The sequence below is a fragment of the Anoplophora glabripennis genome, unplaced genomic scaffold (genome assembly GCF_000390285.2).
Source record: "Anoplophora glabripennis isolate ALB-LARVAE unplaced genomic scaffold, Agla_2.0 scaffold501, whole genome shotgun sequence".
NCBI lineage: Eukaryota > Metazoa > Arthropoda > Insecta > Coleoptera > Cerambycidae > Anoplophora > Anoplophora glabripennis.
The window spans coordinates 93332-117293 of record NW_019416582.1 but is presented as its reverse complement, the minus strand read 5'-3'; the positions used below and the strand labels follow the sequence as shown (position 1 = coordinate 117293).

General features: G+C 43.2%; 1 protein-coding gene across 1 annotated transcript in view; it reads left to right on the top strand.

The window, feature by feature from the left end:
• Positions 1-829: 829 nt before the first annotated feature.
• LOC111691746 (mucin-19-like) overlaps positions 830-23962 on the top strand; it is a 31247-nt gene continuing 8114 nt past the window's right edge. Inside the window, exons 1-5 of the mRNA XM_023455009.1 lie at positions 830-18350; positions 18406-18528; positions 21536-21846; positions 21990-22158; positions 22214-22360. Of these exons, the coding sequence (XP_023310777.1) occupies positions 830-18350; positions 18406-18528; positions 21536-21846; positions 21990-22158; positions 22214-22360 (18271 nt within the window). The remainder of the gene's footprint in view (positions 18351-18405; positions 18529-21535; positions 21847-21989; positions 22159-22213; positions 22361-23962) is intronic.

The following is a 23962-nucleotide window of genomic DNA, read 5'->3' as shown; positions in this document are numbered from 1 at the left end:
AGACTAAAACTCCTGAAACTTCAGAAAGTGCCGAAAATCTCGAGATTAAGGCAACAATCAAGCATACCATAGGTATAACGAATATTGAAATGGGTAAAATTACAGCAAATGAAGAAATTGTGAAAACTGAAGTAACAACTGAACATTATAAAGGCACAGCGACAACAGAAGTAATCGAAAAAATAACTAATGTCCGCCACACTCTAAAAACATTAATACAATCAGAGGAAAATACTGAAAATGTTGAAACTGAAACAACAACTGAGCGTACTGAATCCACAAAAATATCTAAAACTGCTAGAATTATAGAAAGTACTAAATACGTCGAAACTGAACTTACGCCTACGAAAGCCGAAAACATGGATAATAAAAAAGCGACTGAAACAATAGAATATACTGAAAACGCAGAAACAGGGATCAAGATTGAACATACCGAAAGCACAGGTTCAAAACATGTTGCCTCTGCTACAGGAATAGCAAGTGAAGAACATGCCGAATCTAAAGGCAAAAAGAGAACTAAAATTACAGAAATAACAGAAGGTACTGAACCTGTTGAAATTGAAACCACAGCTCAGCAAACTGAAGGCAAAGTAGGAACTGCTGAAGGTGAAGAAAGTGCCGAAAGTTTGGAAACTGAGACCCCCGCTAGACATATGGAGCGCACAGAGAGAACTAAAGCTGTAGGAGTTACAGAAGGTACTAAATATGTTGAAACTGAAACCACAGCTCAGCAAACTGAAGGCCCCATGAAATCTATAACTACTAAAATTGAAGAAGGTGGGAAAGGTGTATTGAAACTGAAACCACAGCTCAGCAAACTGAAGGCCCCATGAAATCTATAACTACTAAAATTGAAGAAGGTGGGAAAGGTGTAGAAACTGAGGCCACAGCTGAGCATACAGAAGGCACAGAAGAAAATAAAGCTACAGGAATAACAGAAGATACTGAATATGTTGAAACTGAAATCACAGCTAGGAATACCAAAGGCATTGTGGGAACTACATCTACTGAAGTTGAAGAAGGTGCCGAAGGTGTAGAAACTGAAGCCCCAGCCAGCCATACAGAAGGCACAGAACGAACTAAAGCTACAGGAGTTGCACAAGGTACTGAATATGTTGAAACTGAAACCACAGCTAAGCATACCAGAGGCATTGTGGGAACTACAACTACTGAAGTTGAAGATGTTGCCGAAAGTGTAGAAATTGAGGCCCCAGCTAGGCATGCAGAAGGTACAAAACGAACCAAAGCTACAGGAGTTGCAGAAGATACCGAATATGTTGAAACTGAAATCACAGCTAAGCATACCAAAGGCATTATGGGAACTACATCTACTGAAGTTGAAGAAGGTGCCGAAAGTGTAGAAACTGAAACCCCAGTTAGGCATACAGAAGGTACAGAAAGAACTAAAGCTACAGGAATCCCAGAAGGTACTGAATATGTTGAAACTGAAACCACAGCTAAGCATACCAAAGGCATTGTGGGAACTACATCTACTGAAGCTGAAGAAAGTGCCGAAAGTATAGAAACTGAGGCCCCAGCTAGGCATACAGAAGGTACAGAACGAACCAAAGCTACAAGAGTTGCAGAAGATACAGAATATGTTGAAACTGAAACCACAGCTAAGCAAACCAAAGGCATTGTGGGAACTACATCTACTGAAGTTGAAGAAGGTGCCGAAAGTGTAGAAACTGAAGCCCCAGCTAGGCATACAGAAGGTACAGAACGAACCAAAGCTACAGGAATGCCAGAAGGTACTGAATATGTTGAAACTGAAACCACAGCTAAGCATACCAAAGTCATTGCGGGAACTACATCTACTGAAGTTGAAGAAGGTGCCGAAAGTGTAGAAACTGAAGCCCCAGCTAGGCATACAGAAGGTACAGAACGAACCAAAGCTACAGGAGTTGCAGAAGGTACTGAATATGTTGAAACTGAAACCACAGCTAAGCATACCAAAGGCATTGTGGGAACTACATCTACTGAAGTTGAAGAAGGTGCCGAAAGTGTAGAAACTGAGGCCCCAGCTAGGCATACAGAAGGTACAGAACGAACCAAAGCTACAGGAGTTGCAGAAGGTACTGAATATGTTGAAACTGAAATCACAGCTAAGCATACCAAAGGCATTGTGGGAACTACATATACTGAAGTTGAAGAAGGTGCCCAAAGTGAAGAAACTGAGGCCCCAGCTAGGCATACGGAAGGTACACAACGAACCAAAGCTATAGGAGTAGCAGAAGGTACTGAATATGTTGAAACTGAAATCACAGCTAAGCATACCAAAGGCATTGTGGGAACTACATCTACTGAAGTTGAAGAAGGTGCCCAAAGTGTAGAAACTGAGGCCCCAGCTAGGCATACGGAAGGTACACAACGAACCAAAGCTATAGGAGTAGCAGAAGGTACTGAATATGTTGAAACTGAAGCCACAGCTAAGCATACCAAAGGCATTGTGGGAACTACATCTACTGAAGTTGAAGAAGGTGCCGTAAGTGTAGAAACTGAGGCCCCAGCTAGGCATACAGAAGGTACAGAAAGAACTAAAACTACAGGAATGCCAGAAGGTACTGAATATGTTGAAACTGAAACCACAGCTAAGCATACCAAAGGCATTGTGGGAACTACATCTACTGAAGTTGAAGAAGGTGCCGAAAGTGTAGAAACTGAAGCCCCAGCTAGGCATACAGAAGGTATAGAGCGAACCAAAGCTACAGGAGTTGCAGAAGGTACTGAATATGTTGAAACAGTAATCACAGCTAAGCATACCAAAGGCATTGTGGGAACTACATCTACTGAAGTTGAAGAAGGTGCCGAAAGTGTAGAAACATCCGAACCTTCCCCAGCTTGGCATACAGAAGGTACAGAAAGAACTAAAGCTACAGGAATGCCAGAAGGTACTGAATCTGTTGGAACTGAAGCCAAAGGCATTGTGGGAACTACATCTACTGAAGTTGAAGAAGGTGCTAGGCATACAGCAGGTACAGAGGCAACTATAGCTACAAGAATACCGGAAGGTACTGAACATGCTGAAGCAGAAGTCACTGCTGAATATACTGAAGCTACCGGAATTGCGGAAGGTACTGAACATGCTGGAACAGAAACCACTGCTGAACATACTGAAGGCACAGAGGCAACTATATCTACCGGAGTAGCGGAAGGTACTGAACATGCTGAAACAGAAACCACTGCTGAACAAACTGAAGGCACAGAGGAAACTATAGCTACCGGAATAACAGAAGGCACTGAACATGCTGAAACAGAAGTCACGGCCGAGCATGCTGAAGTTACCGAAATAGAGGAAAGTACTGAAAATGCTGAAGCAGAAACCACTGCTGAACATTCTGAAGCCACAGAGGCAACTGTAGCTACCGGAATAGCAGAAGGTACTGAGCATGCTGAAACAGAAGTAACTGTTAAATATACTAAAGGCACAGAGGCAACTTTAGCTACGGGAACAGCAGAAGGTACTATGCATGCTGAAACAGAAGCCACTGCTGAACATACTGAAGGCACAGAGGCAACTATAGCTACCGGAATTGCAGAAGGTACTGTGCATGCCGAAACAGAAGTCACTGCTGAATATACTGAAGCTACCAGAATTGCGGAAGGTACTGAACATGCTGCAACAGAAACCACTGCTGAACGTACTGAAGGCACAGCGGCAACTACATCTACCGGAATAGCGGAAGGTACTGAACATGCTGAAACGGAAGCAACTGCTGAACATACTGAAGCTACCGGAATTGCGGAAGGTACTGAACATGCTGCAACAGAAACCACTGCTGAACATACTGAAGGCACAGGGGCAACTATAGCTTTGGGAATAGCAGAAGGTACTGAACATGTTGGAACGGAAGCTACTGCTGAGCATACTGAAGGTACTGGAATAGCGGAGGGTACTGAACATGCTGAAACAGAAACCACTGCCGAACATACTGAAGGTACAGAAGCAATTACAGCTACCGGAATAACAGCAGGCACTGAACATGCTGAAACAGAAGCCGCGGCTGAGCATACTAGAGTTACCGGAATAGCGGAAGGTACTGAATATGCTGAAACAGAAACCACTGCGGAATATACTGAAGGTACAGAAGCAACTACAGCTACCGGAATAACAGCAGGCACTGAACATGCTGAAACAGAAGCCGCGGCTGAGCATACTGGAGTTACCGGAATAGCGGAAGGTACTGAACATGCTGAAACAGAAACCACTGCTGAACATACTGAAGGCACAGAGGCAACTATATCTACCGGAATAGCAGAAGGTACTGAACATGCTGAAACTGAAGTAACTGCTGAATATACTGAAGCTACCGGAATTGCGGAAGGTACTGAACATGCTGCAACAAAAACCACTGCTGAACATACTGAAGGCACAGAGGCAACTATAGCTTTGGGAATAGCAGAAGGTACTGAACATGATGGAACGGAAGCCACTGCTGAGCATACTGAAGCTACCGGAATAGCGGAAGGTACTGGACATGCTGAAACAGAAACCACTGCCGAACATACTGAAGGCACAGAAGCAACTATAGCTACCGGAATAACAGCAGGCACTGAACATGCTGAAACAGAAACCGCGGCTGAGCATACTGGAGTTACCGGAATAGCGGAAGGTACTGAACATGCTGAAACAGAAACCACTGCTGAACAAACTGAAGGCACAGAGGAAACTATAGCTACCGGAATAGCAGAAGGTACTGAGCATGCCGAAACAGAAGTCACTGCTGAATATACTGAAGCTACCGGAATTGCGGAAGGTACTGAATATGCTGCAACAGAAACCACTGCTGAACATACTGAAGGCACAGAGGTAACTATATCTACCGGAGTAGTGGAAAGTACTGAACATGCTGAAACAGAAGCCACTGCTGAGCATACTGAAGCCACAGTGGCAACTATAGCTACCGGAATAGCAGAAGGTACTGAGCATGCTGGAACAGAAGCCACTGCTAAGCACACTGAAGCTACCGGAATAGCGGAAGGGACTGAACATGCTGAAACATATGCCACTGCTGAGCATACTGAAGCCACAGTGGCAACTATTGCTACAGGAATAGCAGAAGGCACTGAACATGCTGAAACAGAAGTCACGGCCGAGCATGCTGAAGTTACCGAAATAGAGGAAAGTACTGAAAATGCTGAAGCAGAAACCACTGCTGAACTTTCTGAAGCCACAGAGGCAACTATAGCTACCGGAATAGCAGAAGGTACTGAACATGCTGAAACAGAAGTAACTGTTAAATATACTAAAGGCACAGAGGCAACTTTAGCTACGGGAACAGCAGAAGGTACTACGCATGCTGAAACAGAAGCCACTGCTGAACATACTGAAGCTACCGGAATTGCGGAAGGTACTGAACATGCTGCAACAGAAACCACTGCTGAACGTACTGAAGGCACAGCGGCAACTATAGCTTTGGGAATAGCAGAAGGTACTGAACATGCTGGAACGGAAGCTACTGCTGAGCATACTGAAGGTACTGGAATAGCGGAAGGTACTGAACATGCTGAAACAGAAACCACTGCTGAACATACTGAAGGCACAGAAGCAACTATAGCTACCGGAATAACAGCAGGCACTGAACATGCTGAAACAGAAGCAGCGGCTGAGCATACTGGAGTTACCGGAATAGCGGAAGGTACTGAACACGCTGAAACAGAAACCACTGCTGAACTTACTGAAGGCACAGAAGAAACTATAGCTACAGGAATAGCAGTAGGTCCTGAGCATGCCGAAGCAGAAGTCACTGCTGAATATACTGAAGCTACCGGAATTGCAGAAGGTACTGAACATGCTGAAACAGAAACCACTGCCGAACATACTGAAGGTACAGGAGCAATTACAGCTGCCGGAATAACAGCAGGCACTGAACATGCTGAAACAGAAGCCGCGGCTGAGCATACTGAAGGTACAGAGCATGCCGAAACAGAAGTCACTGCTGAATATACTGAAGCTACCGGAATTGCGGAAGGTACTGAACATGCTGCAACAGAAACCACTGCTGAACATACTGAAGGCACAGAGGCAACTATATCTACCGGAATAGCGGAAGGTACTGAGCATGCTGAAACAGAAGTAACTGTTAAACATACTAAAGGCACAGAGGCAACTTTAGCTACGGGAACAGCAGAAGGTACTACGCATGCTGCATCTGAAGCCACTGCTGAACATACTGAAGGCACAGAGGCAACTATATCTACCGGAATAGCAGGAGGTACTGAACATGCTGAAACAAAAGCAACTGCTGAATATACTGAAGCTACCGGAATTGCGGAAGGTACTGAACATGCTGCAACAGAAACCACTGCTGAACGTACTGAAGGCACAGAGGCAACTATAGCTTTGGGAATAGCAGAAGGTACTGAACATGCTGGAACGGAAGCTACTGCTGAGCATACTGAAGCTACCGGAATAGCGGAAGGTACTGAACATGCTGAAACAGAAACCACTGCCGAACATACTGAAGGCACAGAAGCAACTATAGCTACCGGAATAACAGCAGGCACTGTACATGCTGAAACAGAAGCCGCGGCTGAGCATACTGGAGTTACCGGAATAGCGGAAGGTACTGAACATGCTGAAACAGAAACCACTGCTGAACATACTGAAGGCACAGAGGAAACTATAGCTACCGGAATAGCAGAAGGTACTGAGCATGCCGAAACAGAAGTCACTGCTGAATATACTGAAGCTACCGGAATTGCGGAAGGTACTGAACATGCTGCAACAGAAACCACTGCTGAACATACTGAAGGCACAGAGGCAACTATATCTACCGGAATAGCGGAAGGTACTGAACATGCTGAAACAGAAGCAACTGCTGAGCGTACTGAAAGCACAGAGGCAAACATAGCTACCGGAATAACAGAAGGCACTGAACATGCTGAAACAGAAGTCACGGCCGAACATACTGAAGTTCCCGGAATAGCAGAAGGTACTGAGCATGCTGAAACAGAAGCAATTGTTAAACATACTGAAGGCACAGAGGCAACTATAGCTACGGAAATAGCAGAAGGTACTGAGCATGCTGAAACAGAAGCCACTGCTGAACATACTGAAGGCACAGAGGCAACTATAGCTACCGAAATAATAGAAGGCACTGAATATGCTGAAACAGAAGCCACGGCTGTACATACTGAAGTTACCGGAAGAGCGGAAGGTACCGAACATGCCGAAACAGAAGAAACTGTTGAGCATACTGAAGGCACAGAGTCAACTATAGCTACAGTAATAGCAGAAGGCTCTGAACATGCTGGAACACAAGCTACTGCTGAACATACTGAAGGCACAGAGGCAACTATAGCTACAGGAATAGCGGAAGGTACTGCACATGCTGAAACAGAAGGCACTGCTGAACATACTGGAGGCACAGAGGCAACTATAGCTACCGGCATTGCAGAAGGTACTGAGCATGCCGAAACAGAAGCCACTGCTGTGCATACTAAAGGCACAGAGGGAGCTATAGCTACAGGAATAGCAGAAGGCACTGAACATGCTGGAACAGTATCCACTGCTGAGCATACTGAACCGACCGGAATAGCTGAAGGTACTGACCATGTTGGAACAGGAGAAAGTGCAGAGCATACTGAAGGCACAGAGGCAACTATAGCTACAGGAATAGCAGAAGGTACTGAACGTGCTGGAACAGAAGCTACTGCTGAGCATACTGAAGGCACAGAGGCAACTACAACTACAGGGATAGCAGAAAGTACTGAACATGCTGGAATAGAACCTACTGCTGAGCATACTGAAGCTACTGGAATAGCGGGAGGTACTGAACATGCTGGAACAGAAGCCACTAATGAGCATACTGAAGCTACAGGAATAGCTGCAGGTACTGAGCATGCTGAAACAGAAGCCACTACTGAACATACTGAAGTCACAGAGGCAACAATAGCTACAGGAATAGCAGAAGGTACTGAACATGCTGGAACAGAAGCCACTTCTAAGCATAGTGAAGGCACAGAGGCAACTATAGCTCCAGGAATAGCAGAAGGTACTGAACACGATGGAACAGAAGCTACTGCTGAGCATACTGAAGCTACTGGAATAGCGGAAGGTACCGTACATGTTGGAACAGAAGCCACAGCTGAGCATACTGAAGGCACAGAGGCAACTATAGCTACAGGAATAACAGAAGGTTCTGAACATGCTGGAACAGAAGCCACTGCAGAACATACTGAAGGCACAGAGGCCACTATAGCTACAGGAATAGCAGAAGGCACTGAACATGCTGGAACACAAGCTACTGCAGAGCATACTGAAGGCACAGAGGCAACTATAGGTTCAGAGAGAACTATCGCTACAGGGATAGGGGAAGGTACTGAGCATGCTGAAACAGAAGCCACTGCTGAACATAATGAAGTCACAGAGGCAACAATAGTTACAGGAATAGCAGAAGGTACTGAACATGCTGGAACAGAAGCCACTTCTGAGCATACTGAAGGCACAGAGGCAACTATAGCTCCAGGAATAGCAGAAGGTACTGAACACGCTGGAACAGAAGCTACTGCTGAGCATACTGAAGCTACCGGAATACCTGAAGGTACTGAACGTGCAGGAATAGAAGCCACTGCTGAGCGTACTGAAGGCACATTTGCAACTATAGGTTTAGAGGGAACTATAGCTACAGGGATAGCGGAAGGTACTGAGCATGCTGAAACAGAAGCCACTGCTGAGCATACTGAAGGCACAGAGGCAACTATAGCTATAGGAATAGCAGAAGGTACTGAACATGCTGGAACAGAAGCCACTTCTGAACATACTGAAGGCACAGAGGCAACTATAGCTACCGGAATAGCTGAGGGTACTGAACATGCTAGAACAGAAGCCACTTCTGAACATACTGAAGGCACAGAGGCAACTATAGCTACCGGAATAGCAGAAGGTACGGAACATGCTGGAACAGAAGCTACTGCTGAGCCTACTGAAGGGACAGAGGCAACTATACCTACAGGAATAGCAGAAGGTACTGAACGTGCTGGAACAGAAGCTACTGCTGAGCATACTGAAGGCACGGAGGCAACTATAGCTACAGGAATAGCAGAAGGTACTGAACATGCTGGAATAGAACTTACTGCTGAGCATACTGAAGCTACTGGAATGGCGGGAGGTACTGAACTTGCTGGAAAAGGAGCCACTAATGAGCATACTGAAGCTACAGGAATAGCTAAAGGTACTGAGCATGCTGAAACAGAAGTCACTGCTGAACATACTGAAGTCACAGGGGCAACTATAGCTACAGGAATAGCTGAAGGTACTGAACATGCTGGAACAGAAGTCACTGCTGAACATACTGAAGGCGCAGAGGCAACAATAGCTACAGAAATAGCAGAAGATACTGAACATGCTGGAACAGAAGTTACTGCTTTGCATACTGAAGGCACAGAGGCAACTATAGCTACAGGAATAGCAGAAGGCACTGAACATGTTGGAACAGTAGCCACTGCAGAGCATACTGAAGCGACCGGAATGGCTGAAGGTACTGACCATGCTGGAACAGAAGCCAGTGCAGAGCATATTGAAGGTACAGAGGCAACTATAGCTCCAGGATTAGCAGAAGGTACTGAACATGCTGGAACAGAAGCCACGGCTGAGCGAACTGAAGGCTCAAAGGCAACTATAGGTTCAAAGGGAACTATAGCTACAGGAATAGCAGAAGGCACTGAACATGCTGGAACAGAAGCCACTGCTGAGCATACTATAGCTACCGGAATAGCTGAAGGTACTGAACATGCTGAAACAGAAGCAACTGCTGGGCGTACTGAAAGCACAGAGGCAAACATAGCTACCGGAATAACAGAAGGCACTGAACATGCTGAAACAGAAGTCACGGCCGAACATACTGAAGTTACCGGAATAGCAGAAGGTACTGAGCATGCTGAAACAGAAGCAATTGTTAAACATACTGAAGGCACAGAGGCAACTATAGCTACGGAAATAGCAGAAGGTACTGAGCATGCTGAAACAGAAGCCACTGCTGAACATACTGAAGGCACAGAGGCAACTATAGCTACCGAAATAATAGAAGGCACTGAATATGCTCAAACAGAAGCCACGGCTGTACATACTGAAGTTACCGGAAGAGTGGAAGGTACCGAACATGCCGAAACAGAAGAAACTGTTGAGCATACTGAAGGCACAGAGTCAACTATAGCTACAGTAATAGCAGAAGGCTCTGAACATGCTGGAACACAAGCTACTGCTGAACATACTGAAGGCACAGAGGCAACTATAGCTACAGGAATAGCGGAAGGTACTGCACATGCTGAAACAGAAGGCACTGCTGAACATACTGAAGGCACAGAGGCAACTATAGCTACCGGCATTGCAGAAGGTACTGAGCATGCCGAAACAGAAGCCACTGCTGTGCATACTAAAGGCACAGAGGGAGCTATAGCTACAGGAATAGCAGAAGGCACTGAACATGCTGGAACAGTATCCACTGCTGAGCATACTGAACCGACCGGAATAGCTGAAGGTACTGACCATGTTGGAACAGGAGAAAGTGCAGAGCATACTGAAGGCACAGAGGCAACTATAGCTACAGGAATAGCAGAAGGTACTGAACGTGCTGGAACAGAAGCTACTGCTGAGCATACTGAAGGCACAGAGGCAACTACAACTACAGGGATAGCAGAAAGTACTGAACATGCTGGAATAGAACCTACTGCTGAGCATACTGAAGCTACTGGAATAGCGGGAGGTACTGAACATGCTGGAACAGAAGCCACTAATGAGCATACTGAAGCTACAGGAATAGCTGCAGGTACTGAGCATGCTGAAACAGAAGCCACTACTGAACATACTGAAGTCACAGAGGCAACAATAGCTACAGGAATAGCAGAAGGTACTGAACATGCTGGAACAGAAGCCACTTCTAAGCATACTGAAGGCACAGAGGCAACTATAGCTCCAGGAATAGCAGAAGGTACTGAACACGATGGAACAGAAGCTACTGCTGAGCATACTGAAGCTACTGGAATAGCGGAAGGTACTGTAAATGTTGGAACAGAAGCCACAGCTGAGCATACTGAAGGCACAGAGGCAACTATAGCTACAGGAATAACAGAAGGTTCTGAACATGCTGGAACAGAAGCCACTGCAGAACATACTGAAGGCACAGAGGCCACTATAGCTACAGGAATAGCAGAAGGCACTGAACATGCTGGAACACAAGCTACTGCAGAGCATACTGAAGGCACAGAGGCAACTATAGGTTCAGAGAGAACTATCGCTACAGGGATAGGGGAAGGTACTGAGCATGCTGAAACAGAAGCCACTGCTGAACATAATGAAGTCACAGAGGCAACAATAGTTACAGGAATAGCAGAAGGTACTGAACATGTTGGAACAGAAGCCACTTCTGAGCATACTGAAGGCACAGAGGCAACTATAGCTCCAGGAATAGCAGAAGGTACTGAACACGCTGGAACAGGATCTACTGCTGAGCATACTGAAGCTACCGGAATACCTGAAGGTACTGAACGTGCAGGAATAGAAGCCACTGCTGAGCGTACTGAAGGCACATTTGCAACTATAGGTTTAGAGGGAACTATAGCTACAGGGATAGCGGAAGGTACTGAGCATGCTGAAACAGAAGCCACTGCTGAGCATACTGAAGGCACAGAGGCAACTATAGCTATAGGAATAGCAGAAGGTACTGAACATGCTGGAACAGAAGCCACTTCTGAACATACTGAAGGCACAGAGGCCACTATAGCTACAGGAATAGCAGAAGGCACTGAACATGCTGGAACACAAGCTACTGCTGAACATACTGAAGGCACAGAGGCAACTATAGCTACCGGAATAGCAGAAGGTACGGAACATGCTGGAACAGAAGCTACTGCTGAGCCTACTGAAGGGACAGAGGCAACTATACCTACAGGAATAGCAGAAGGTACTGAACGTGCTGGAACAGAAGCTACTGCTGAGCATACTGAAGGCACGGAGGCAACTATAGCTACAGGAATAGCAGAAGGTACTGAACATGCTGGAATAGAACTTACTGCTGAGCATACTGAAGCTACTGGAATGGCGGGAGGTACTGAACTTGCTGGAAAAGGAGCCACTAATGAGCATACTGAAGCTACAGGAATAGCTAAAGGTACTGAGCATGCTGAAACAGAAGTCACTGCTGAACATACTGAAGGCGCAGAGGCAACAATAGCTACAGAAATAGCAGAAGATACTGAACATGCTGGAACAGAAGCTACTGCTGGGCATACTGAAGGCACAGAGGCAACTATAGCCACAGGAATAGCAGAAGGTGCTGAACATGCTGGAATAGAACCTACTGCTGAGCATACTGAAGCTACTGGAATGGCGGAAGGTACTGAACATGCTGGAAAAGAAGCCACTAATGAGCATACTGAAGCTACAGGAATAGCTGAAGGTGCTGAGCATGCTGAAACAGAAGCAACTGCAGAGCATACTGAAGTCACAGAGGCAACTATAGCTACAGGAATAGCAGAAGGCCCTGAACATGTTGGAACAGTAGCCACTGCAGAGCATACTGAAGCGACCGGAATGGCTGAAGGTACTGACCATGCTGGAACAGAAGCCAGTGCAGAGCATATTGAAGGCACAGAGGCAACTATAGCTCCAGGATTAGCAGAAGGTACTGAACATGCTGGAACAGAAGCCACGGCTGAGCGAACTGAAGGCTCAAAGGCAACTATAGGTTCAAAGGGAACTATAGCTACAGGAATAGCAGAAGGCACTGAACATGCTGGAACAGAAGCCACTGCTGAGCATACTATAGCTACCGGAATAGCTGAAGGTACTGAACATGCTGAAACAGAAGCAACTGCAGAGCATACTGAAGGCACAGAGGCAACTATAGCTACAGGAGTAGCAGAAGGCACTGAACATGTTGGAACAGTAGCCACTGCAGAGCATACTGAAGCGACCGGAATGGCTGAAGGTACTGACCATGCTGGAACAGAAGCCAGTGCAGAGCATATTGAAGGCACAGAGGCAACTATAGCTCCAGGATTAGCAGAAAGCACTGAACATGCTGGAACAGAAGCCACTGCTGAGCATACTATAGCTACCGGAATAGCTGAAGGTACTGAACATGCTGAAACAGAAGCAACTGCAGAGCATACTGAAGCCACTGCTGAGCATACAGAAGCTACCGGAATAGCGGAAGGGACTGAACATGCTGGAACAGAAGCTACTGCTGAGCATACTGAAGGCACACAGGCAACTATAGCTACAGGAATAGCAGAAGGTACTGAACATGCTGGAACAGAACCTATTGCTGAGCATACTGTAGCTACTGGAATAGTGGAAATTACTGAACATGCTGGAACAGAAGCCACTGCTGAGCATACTGAAGGCACAGTGGCCACTATAGCTACAGGAATAGCAGAAGGTACTGAGCATGCTGGAACAGAAGCCACTGCTGAGCATACTGAAGCTACCGGAATAGCGGAAGGGACTGAACATGTTGGAACAGAACCCACAGCTGAGCATACTGAAGTTACCGGAATAGCGGAAGGTACTGAGCGTGCTGGAACAGAAGCCACTGCAGAGCATACTGAAGGCACAGGAGCAACTATAGCTACAGGAATAGCAGAAGGTACTGAACATGCTGGAACAGAACCTACTGCTGAGCATACTGAAGCCACCGGAATAGCGGAAGGGACTGAATATGCAGGAACAGAAGCTACTGCTGCGCATACTGAAAGCACAGAGGCAACTATAGCTACAGGAATAGCAGAAGGTACTGAACATGTTGGAACAGAAGCAACTGCAGAGCATACTGAAGGCACAGAGGCAACTATAGCTACAGGAATAGCAGAAGGTACTGAACATGCTGGAACAGAACCTATTGCTGAGCATACTGTAGCTACTGGAATAGTGGAAATTACTGAACATGCTGGAACAGAAGCCACTGCTGAGCATACTGAAGGCACAGTGGCCACTATAGCTACAGGAATAGCAGAAGGTACTGAGCATGCTGGAACAGAAGCCACCGCAGAGCATACTGAAGTCACAGGGGCAACTATAGCTACAGGAATAGCAGAAGGTACTGAGCATGCTAGAACAGAAGCCACTGCTGATCATACTGAAGCTACCGGAATAGCGGAAGGGACTGAACATGCTGGAACAGAAGCCACTGCTGAGCATACTGAAGCCACAGTGGCAACTATAGCTACAGGAATAGCAGAAGGTACTGAGCATGCTGGAACAGAAGCCACTGCTGAGCATACTGAAGCTACCGGAATAGCGGAAGGGACTGAACATGCTGGAACAGAAGTCACTGCTGAGCATACTGAAGCTACCGGAATAGCGGAAGGGACGGAACATGCTGAAACAGAAGCCAATGCTGAACATACTGGAGGCACAGTGGCAACTATTGCTACAGGAATAGCAGAAGGTACTGAGCATGCTGGAACAGAACCCACAGCTGAGCATACTGAAGTTACCGGAATAGCGGAAGGTACTGAGCATGCTGGAACAGAAGCCACTGCAGAGCATACTGAAGGCACAGGAGCAACTATAGCTACAGGAATAGCAGAAGGCACTGAACATGCTGGAACAGTGGCCACTGCTGAGCATACTGAAGCTACCGGAATAGCTGAAGGTACTGAACATGCTGGAACAGAAGCCACTGCAGAGCATACTGAAGACACAGAGGCAACTATAGCTACAGGAATAGCAGAAGGCACTGAACATGCAGGAACAGAAGCTACTGCTGAGCATACTGAAGGCACAGAGGCAACTATAGCCACAAGAATATCAGAAGGTACTGGACATGTTGGAACAGAAGCAACTGCAGAGCATACTGAAGGCACAGAGGCAACTATAGCTACAGGAATAGCAGAAGGTACTGAACATGCTGGAACAGAAGCCACTGCTGAGCATACTGAAGCTACCAGAATAGCGGAAGAGACTGAACATGTTGGAACAGAACCCACAGCTGAGCATACTGAAGTTACCGGAATAGCCGAAGGTACTGAGCATGCTGGAACAGAAGCCACTGCAGAGCATACTGAAGGCACAGGGGCAACTATAGCTACAGGAATAGCAGAAGGCGCTGAACATGTTGGAACAGAAGCAACTGCAGAGCATACTGAAGGCACAGAGGCAACTAGAGCTACAGGAATAGCAGAAGGCACTGAACATGCAGGAACAGAAGCCACTGCTGAGCATACTGAAGGCACAGTGGCAACTATTGCTACAGGAATAGCTGATGGTACTAAGCATGTTGGAACAGAAGCCACTGCTGAGCATACTGAAGCTACCGGAATAGCGGAAGGGACTGAACATGCTGGAACAGAAGCCACTGCTGAGCATACTGAAGGCACAGTGGCAACTATTACTACAGGAATAGCAGAAGGTACAGAGCATGCTGGAACAGAAGCCACTGCTGAGCATACTGAAGCTACCGGAATAGCAGAAGGTACTGAACAAGCTGGAACAGAAGCAACTGCAGAGCGTACTGAAGGCACAGAGGCAACTATAGCTACAGGAATAGCAGAAACCACTGAACATGCTGGAACAGAATCTACTGTTGAGCTTACTGAAGCTACCGGAATAGCGGAGGGTACTGAATATGCTGGAACAGGAGCCACGGCTGGGCGTACTGAAGGCACAGAGGCAACTATAGGTTCAGAGGGAACTATAGCTACCGGAATAGCGGAAGGTACTGAGCATGCTGGAACAGAAGCCACAGCTGAGCATACTGAAGCTACCGGAATAGCGGAAGGTACTGAACATGCTGGAACAGAAGCTACTGCTGAGCGTACTGAAGCTACCGGAATAGCTGAAGGTACTGAACATGCTGGAACAGAAGCCACTGCAGAGCATACTGAAGGCACAGAGGCAACTATAGCTACAGGCATAGCGGAAGGCACTGAACATGCTGGAACAGAAGCTACTGCTGAGCATACTGAAGCTACTGGAATAGCGGAAGGTACTGAACATGCTGGAACAGAAGCCACTGCTGAGCATACTGAAGGTACAGAGGCAACTATAGCTACAGGAATAGCAGGAGGTACTGAACATGCTGGAACAGAAGCCACTGCTGAGCATACTGAAGGCTCAGAGGGAACTGTAGCTACCGGGTTAGCAGAAGGTACTGAACATGCTGAAACAGAAGAAACGGGTGAGCGTACTGAAGGTACAGAGGGTACTATGGCTACAGTAATAGCAGAGGGCACAGAGGGGACTGAGGCTAGTGAAACTGTTGAAGGTGCTGGAACTAGAGGTACAGGAGCTACAGAAGGTTTTAAATATGTTGAAACTGAAGCGACAACCGAACATGGTGAAAGTACAAAAGGGGCTAAATCTAGTGAAATAGCTGAAACTAGTGAAAATACATCGAGCATAATAGGTGCAAAAGGTACTAGAAATACAGAGTTGGCGTCTGTATTTGTCACAACACATGTCAAAAATGATCATAATTTAACAACACAACATATGCCTAAAGTAACTGAAGTCAGTGAAGCCGCAAAGGAGGACGAATTATTTCACTTTTCCAACGGGCAAGGAGGTAGTACGATATGTGAGCTATGCTCTGAAACTGCATCAGGACAGGGAACTCATGGAAAGTCGAGTTCAAAAAGTCATGAAAACCATAAAACGTCTACGAAACAACGTGAGGGACTAAAAACTACAGAAATCAGTGAAGCGCGAGAGACGTCAAGTGTAGAAAGTCGTAAAAAACATAAAACGTCTACAAAACGGCATAAGGAAGTTGAAACTACAGCGTTTGGTGAGATTCAAACAGCGTCAAGTTCGGAAAGCCTTAAAATATCTACGAAACCTTACGAAGGTCAAGAAACTACAGGACTTAAGGAGACAGAACGTCACGGAGAACGTTCCACAGAACATGAAGGACTAGTCACCACAGAATTTGGCGAAACGCAAAATGGGTCAACTTCCGAGCGTCTTGAAAAATCAACAAAACCTCTTGAAGCGCTAGAGACTACAGAATTTGGTGAAACCCAAAGAGAATCGGGTCATGAAGAACATGGAACATCTACAAAACAACACGAAGAATTAGACACTACAGAATTTGGTGAGACACAAAGAAAGTCGGCTTCTGAAGGTCCTAAAGAGTCTACAGAACAGCACGAGGAACTAGAAAGTACAGAAATTAGTGAAACGCCAAGAGAATCGGGTTCAGAAGGTCATGAAGGACATGGAACATCTACAAAACAACACGAAGAATTGGACACTACAGAATTTGGTGAGACACAAAGAAAGTCGGCTTCTGAAGGTCCTAAAGAGTCTACAGAACAGCACGAGGAACTAGAAAGTACAGAAATTAGTGAAACGCCAAGAGAATCGGGTTCAGAAGGTCATGAAGGACATGGAACATCTACAAAACAACACGAAGAATTGGACACTACAGAATTTGGTGAGACACAAAGAAAGTCGGCTTCTGAAGGTCCTAAAGAGTCTACAGAACAGCACGAGGAACTAGAAAGTACAGAAATTAGTGAAACGCCAAGAGAATCGGGTTCAGAAGGTCATGAAGGACATGGAACATCTACAAAACAACACGAAGAATTGGACACTACAGAATTTGGTGAGACACAAAGAAAGTCGGCTTCTGAAGGTCCTAAAGAGTCTACAGAACAGCACGAGGAACTAGAAAGTACAGAAATTAGTGAAACGCCAAGAGAATCGGGTTCAGAAGGTCATGAAGGACATGGAACGTCTACAGAACAACACGAGGAACTAGAAGCTACAGAACTTGGTGAGACAAAAGAGCAGGCTGTTTCTGAAAATTTTGAAAAATCTACAGAGCATGAGGAATTAGAAGCTACAAAATTTACTGAAGAAAACGGAACAAATGAAGGCGTTGAACAATCCACAGAGGCGAAATCTGGTCAAACCAAAACAATGGTAATTATCGTAAACAATTCTGGTGAAAAACTGAAAAAAATTAATGAAACACTGTTAGAAAATCTGCTCAAGAAACCAGTTTCCGATTTGAATTTGGAATACCTGGATTTAAACGAATCTAAAGCCCCCGAAGCACAAAAGGCAGAACCGAAAGACCTCAAAAACGCTTTAGGCAGCATTCCAACAGCAACTTGCGAGGAAAAAGATTTCGATTCCAGCAACAACTGCCTTTGTGATATAGATTCTTACATATCGAACGCTGAGGACAAAATGGAAAAAGGAAACCTTGATTTGAAGGGGTATCACTGCGGCAAATTTGTAAGGCTCAAAGAAGGATTAGTGATTGGAAATAATTCAAAACCTGTGAAAAGGAGGAGGAGAAGCCTTCTATATTTGAGCAATTTAGGTAGCAAATCGGACGTTATTGAAAATGATGATATAGAAAACGTATTTAATGAAGAATACGACCTTCAGACGTCCGGTACGAATACAAATCTATGTTTAATCTGTTTAAATTTAGTATTTTAATGTTGCAGAGAAACATATTTTAACACTTCCTGGTTCGGACGTTACAATACCATGTTCGAACAATGCTGGTGACGTGGACGATAAAGGAACCAAGTACACTTGGAAATTTAAAAGCAATGACTCCCATAAAGGTACGAATTAATGAGTAACCTAAACATCTATAACAAATTTATATGAATGGGCTCATTCAGTGACACGCAATTTATAATTTCCGTATTAGTCCACAGTACAGGCCCCCTTTGGAAAGTTGATTACCACATACTTTATAACTCCTGAGGCGCTTCGTTTTGACGAGTCTACCATATTTTTCCTCTGCGACTTTTCTCGATTCCTCCGCTTTTCCACTCGGAAAAGTCCAAGAACATGGCAATTTCCCGGGGTCTTGAAAAGTCAAGACCACATCTTTTATTTTTAGCTTAAGTAACTGGAAATTTTGTTGCAAATGCCGGTTTAAATTTGTCCGACAGAAATTCCTCCGACATTGACGTGTCTACCGGTTGAAACATGCCAAAATAACAGGGTATTGAAAATCAATTACCACATAGGTAATTTTTAGTAAAATTAATTGTAAATAATTAATTCAGTCAAAAAGTATTGTTGTCCGACAAATTTCAAGCCGCGTTTTTTCAGTCCGACAGCTGGAAATCGGAATTTTCACGGGGTATGAAAAATCGATTACCACATATCTAATTTTCATTTTTCCCACATTTAAATTTACTGTTCAAAATAGTGATATAAGTGTCCAACGATTTAATGTCCGCAATTTATTAAAAAATCAATAAATCAATAAACGTGATGAAATTTAATATTTTCACTCGAAAATTTTCAAATTTATAAATGGTTATTAATCATTATGATGTAAATTATTATTTGTTTCAAATAAATAATTATAATATTGCTTATTTTATGCTAAAAAATTTAAAAGTTATAAACAAATGAAGTTATTTGAGGCGATTAATATTATCTTAGTCCATAATGCATTATTTCTAAATAAATTAATATTATACTTGATATAAAAATCCTTTTTTCTCTTTCAAGTTTTCATTCGCATTTGTTATTTTTCTTTACAAAAATCTTCCTATTTTTCTAAAAGAAAATCCCAAAATTTTTGTGCATATTTTTTTTACACCATACATACCTACTTTTTTGAAATCGTTTAATTCTTTTCTCGATATTTATTTGGCTAAATTGAGCATATAGATTTACAATTACAAGAATAAAACGAAAAATATATACAGGGTGTTTCAGAAAGACCTCCCATAAATAAAGGGGGTGATAGTATGACAAAACATGAGAATTTTTTGTCTTATGAATTATATGTCTATCTCCTCTTGTTTTCGAGATACAGAGAGACAAAATAAAATTTTTTAAATAACATTTTTATGAAAATTTCCAAATGGTGCGAAATATTTTTATGAAATTTGGTAGTCCGAGGTTTTTAAGTGTGCCAATTACTTTTGGTATATTTCATAGAGGGCGCTAGTTATGCTACATTCTTATTACAATTTAAGTTATATTTTTTTTAAGGTTAGATTTTTTACCAGTCGGGCTCCAATTTCTATTGTACAATTTTATTTTCTAAAAATAATGTACTCTTGTTAGAACTTCCTAATGTGGACGATTTTCGAGAAAAAAGGCTTTTAATTAAACTTTTACAATATTACACTATAAAATAAGTGACTTTTTTCAAAGTAAGCTTGAGGAGATAGACATATAGTTCATGTGACAAAAAATTCTTATTTTTTGCCGTCCCCACCCCCTGTATTTACGGGAGGTCTTTCTGAAACACCCTGTACTGTATATTTATATGGAATTTTGCTTAATACATGAAAATACCTTATTAGAAATTATAAATCCATGTGCACATTTTTTACGAATTTTTTTTCATCACTTTTTGTCGGACTGATGATTTGCGGATACATTTTTGTCGGACATCACAATTTTTGCTTATAAAAAACACTTTTCTATCGTGTTTTGTCCAATTTTTCATACCCCGTGAAAATTCCGATTTCCAGCTGTCGGACTGAAAAAACGCCGCTTGAAATTTGTCGGACTGCAATACTTTTCGACTGAATTAATTATTTACAATTAATTTTACTAAAAATTACCTCCTATGTGGTAATTGATTTTCAATACCCTGTTATATTGGCATGTTTCGACCGGTAGACACTAGTGCTGGCAAAAACCGGAAAAAAGTTAAACCGAGTTCCGTAAAAACCGTTTCAGATAAAACCGGTTAGTCGAATAGTTGCTAAAACCAGTTATTCGAATAATCCGTTACTTGAATCGTCAAAACCGGATATCTGAAAATCGGTGCTTTACAAAGACAGACCCGGAGAAATTGTCTAAAAAAAAGGTCTACAAAAATCCGGAAGTCAAATTTGTTTACAAAGAAATCGATCTCAAAAAAAAAAAGGTCAATTGCAATCGGACAAATCGATGTCTAAAAAAAAAAAGTATATCATCGAATAATCCGTTATTTGAATAATCGGATATTTGAAGATTCGAATAACTGAATAACCGGTTTTCGGATATTTGAAGAATCGAATAACCGAATAACCGGTTTTCGGATTTCATAAAAATCCGAATTATCTGAAACCGGTTAACCGACTATCCAAAAAACCGGATTCAGTTGCCAGCACTAGTAGACACGTCAATGTCGGAGGAATTTCTGTCGGACAAATTGAAATCGGCATTCGCAACAAAATTTCCAGTTACTTCAGCTAAAAATAAAAGATGTGGTCTTGACTTTTCAAGACCACGGGAAATTGCCATGTTTTTGGACTTTTCCGAGTGGAAAAGCGGAGGAATCGAGAAAAGTCGCAGAAGAAAAATGTGGTAGACTCGCCAAAACGAAGCTCCTCAGGAGTTATAAAGTATGTGGTAATCAACTTTCCAGAGGGGGCCTGTACTGTGGACTATATATACTTACCCGCTAAATATTTGGTAAAAACATCAGGCCGATAGCTTTAATATTCTTGTTTTCTTCCCTGTTTCTTCCCTAATTATGGATTAAAGATAGTATATGCTATACAAGTCCATTTAAAGCTACTTAACAAATACGCTAAAAAAAAGCCAGTGTATTTTTTGTTAAACATTTAACGCGAGCATTTCAATGTTGTTTTTTTTTAATTTTAGGTGACCCCTTGCCCGGAAATCAAGACGTCCTGGTGATACACAATGTGGAAATAAGGAATCACGGCAACTACAGTTGCACCAAGACCAGCGGCAACAACGCAAAGGAGTCTTTCGATCACGAACTGGAAATCATCACGTTCCCCATGTATAAGATAAGCATCCAGACCTTCTACGCCGTCAACGACAGCTGTTCCTTGGGGGACGGAGATATTTTGTACACGTATTTGCCGGACCTTATGGGCTCGCTTTTGTGCGGGCAGAGTCGACGGTTGTGCAAAGTCGACATGCAGAGACCGCGGTGCATATCAAAGGTAATTTTTTTACTCTCTATAGCATGAACGAGAAAGTGATCCCTCTTAGGGCAAAGTTTGCCGTTTACTTTACGTTCAAATGAACTCGTTTCTCTTATTTTTTATATGAATTTTGAACTCTCATTGCATCCGTTTCTTCGCAGGAAGAAGACACCTTCTTCAACGTAACTCTGACGGCGTCAATGAACCCCGTAAGTAACATATTCCCGAAAGCGGACGGCTCAAAATGTGACATTAACTGCAAGTTGAAGGTCTACGACAGTATGGTCGGACTCGTTCACAAAAACGCAGAGATGGTCCAGGAGCTACCTGGTAGGTCCATCTCGCTTAAGTTATCACCGTTGTTTAATAATTTTAATTATTTCAGTGCTTTCTGAACTAACTGAAACTCTGAGTTTCACTCCGAGGAAAGCTGTTTCCCAGAGCACTTCCAACATAAACACAAAACCGCCGAAGATAATCACCGCTTGCCAAGGCGGCTTTGGAGTCGAAAAGGAAAGACAAAGGGTTTGTGGTATGTGAACTAGATTTGAGTTATAAAATGTTTCGTCTTGTTTCACCTAATGTCAAAGTCAAGGATACATTTTTAGTGGGTTACTCTACGATCTGACACAGAACAAAGCACACATTTTCATAACTTTTTTAAAATTGCCACGTATTTGTTATGTGATAACTATGCACTGATTGGACACTGAACGAACCAGTGAACTGTCTAAGTTTTACGATTAGGTAAAACAACTGATGCATTTACATATTTTATTTACAGTTTCCGACAGTCAGGCGCAACTGCATTTAATTGGAAACAGTAGATTTTGGACCTTATGTAAGCATTGTGTCGGAATGCGAATGCTTCTGATTTCTGACTGTTGGAAACTGTTTCGGATTGCTCTAGAAACAATTAGTCCAATCAATAGGTAGAAAAGCTTACAAAAAATACCACCTGCAAACAAAAAATATGTTCATACAGTGTAGGAAAGTACCGATGGTCTATCAGAAGTTACGTGAGAGCGGTAAAGTAAGCCATAGTAATCCATGTGATAGACAAGGATGGCTATAATGAAGGCGTCTAATAGTCAACGCCCATTTCACCCTTCCACAAATAAGAAGTGGATCTTATTTGTGGAAGGGCAAAGTTAACCTAAAAAATTCATAAAAGTCAAAAAGAACGGTTTTTTGCTAATAAAAAAAAAGCTTGAACTCCAATTGAAAAAAGTTACATGAGAAAGTTGTAGCTATTAAAAAAACCTATAGATTCGTATTTATAAATATATCGATTGCTATATTACTTTTCGAGATATATCGACCTTCTGGAACCGAGATATATATTTTTTTTTTCAAAAAATTCCACAGGCCGCTATTTAAGTGCTACAACGTCCACTCGTACAGAGATTGAAGTTGAAGACTTATATTTTCAATAAAAAAAATACTGTGGTTCATTTTAGCCACTTCTGCATTTTTAATTGTGCGTCAAACCGAAGCATTCGAGCGCGGCGCGAGCTAACTGTAGCAGCCGGCGGCGGAATGGGGGGTAAATCTCGGTCGCTCCGAAAACTGAATTCGCCAATTCGCCCGTTCAAAAGCGCTCTTAGGTTCAAAATCTTCATTATCTCGACTTCTGGACCACGTATGTACAAAAATCCTTTTTGTAGGTATAGTCCAAGCATTATAGAGAAATGCTTACAGAAATTATTACCTGGACAAAAAAATATGACCGTATAGAAAATTAAATTTTAAATTGAGTTTCTTGTTCTTTAAACTCGATCCAATATGGCGAACATGGTTAAAAAAAATCGCAAAGTTGAAAAAAACGGTTTTTCTAAAATAACTAAAAAAATATAGCACGGATTGAAAAATTTTAAATGAGAAAGTTGTAGGTTTTAAAAAGATCTATCGACAGATTTTTTGAAAGTATCGATTGCTTTGTTACTTTTCGAGATATATCGAAAAAACCGTTAAAAATCTTCTCTTTTCTCTTCTTCTATAACTCGTTTACATTTACGTGTCCATATTTGCTATTTACTGCAAGCATAGCCCGCGGCAAGCCAAAAAAGTACATTTTTGAAAAATTTAAAAATATTAATTATTTTTCGAGATATATCGATTTTTTGAAAAAAAG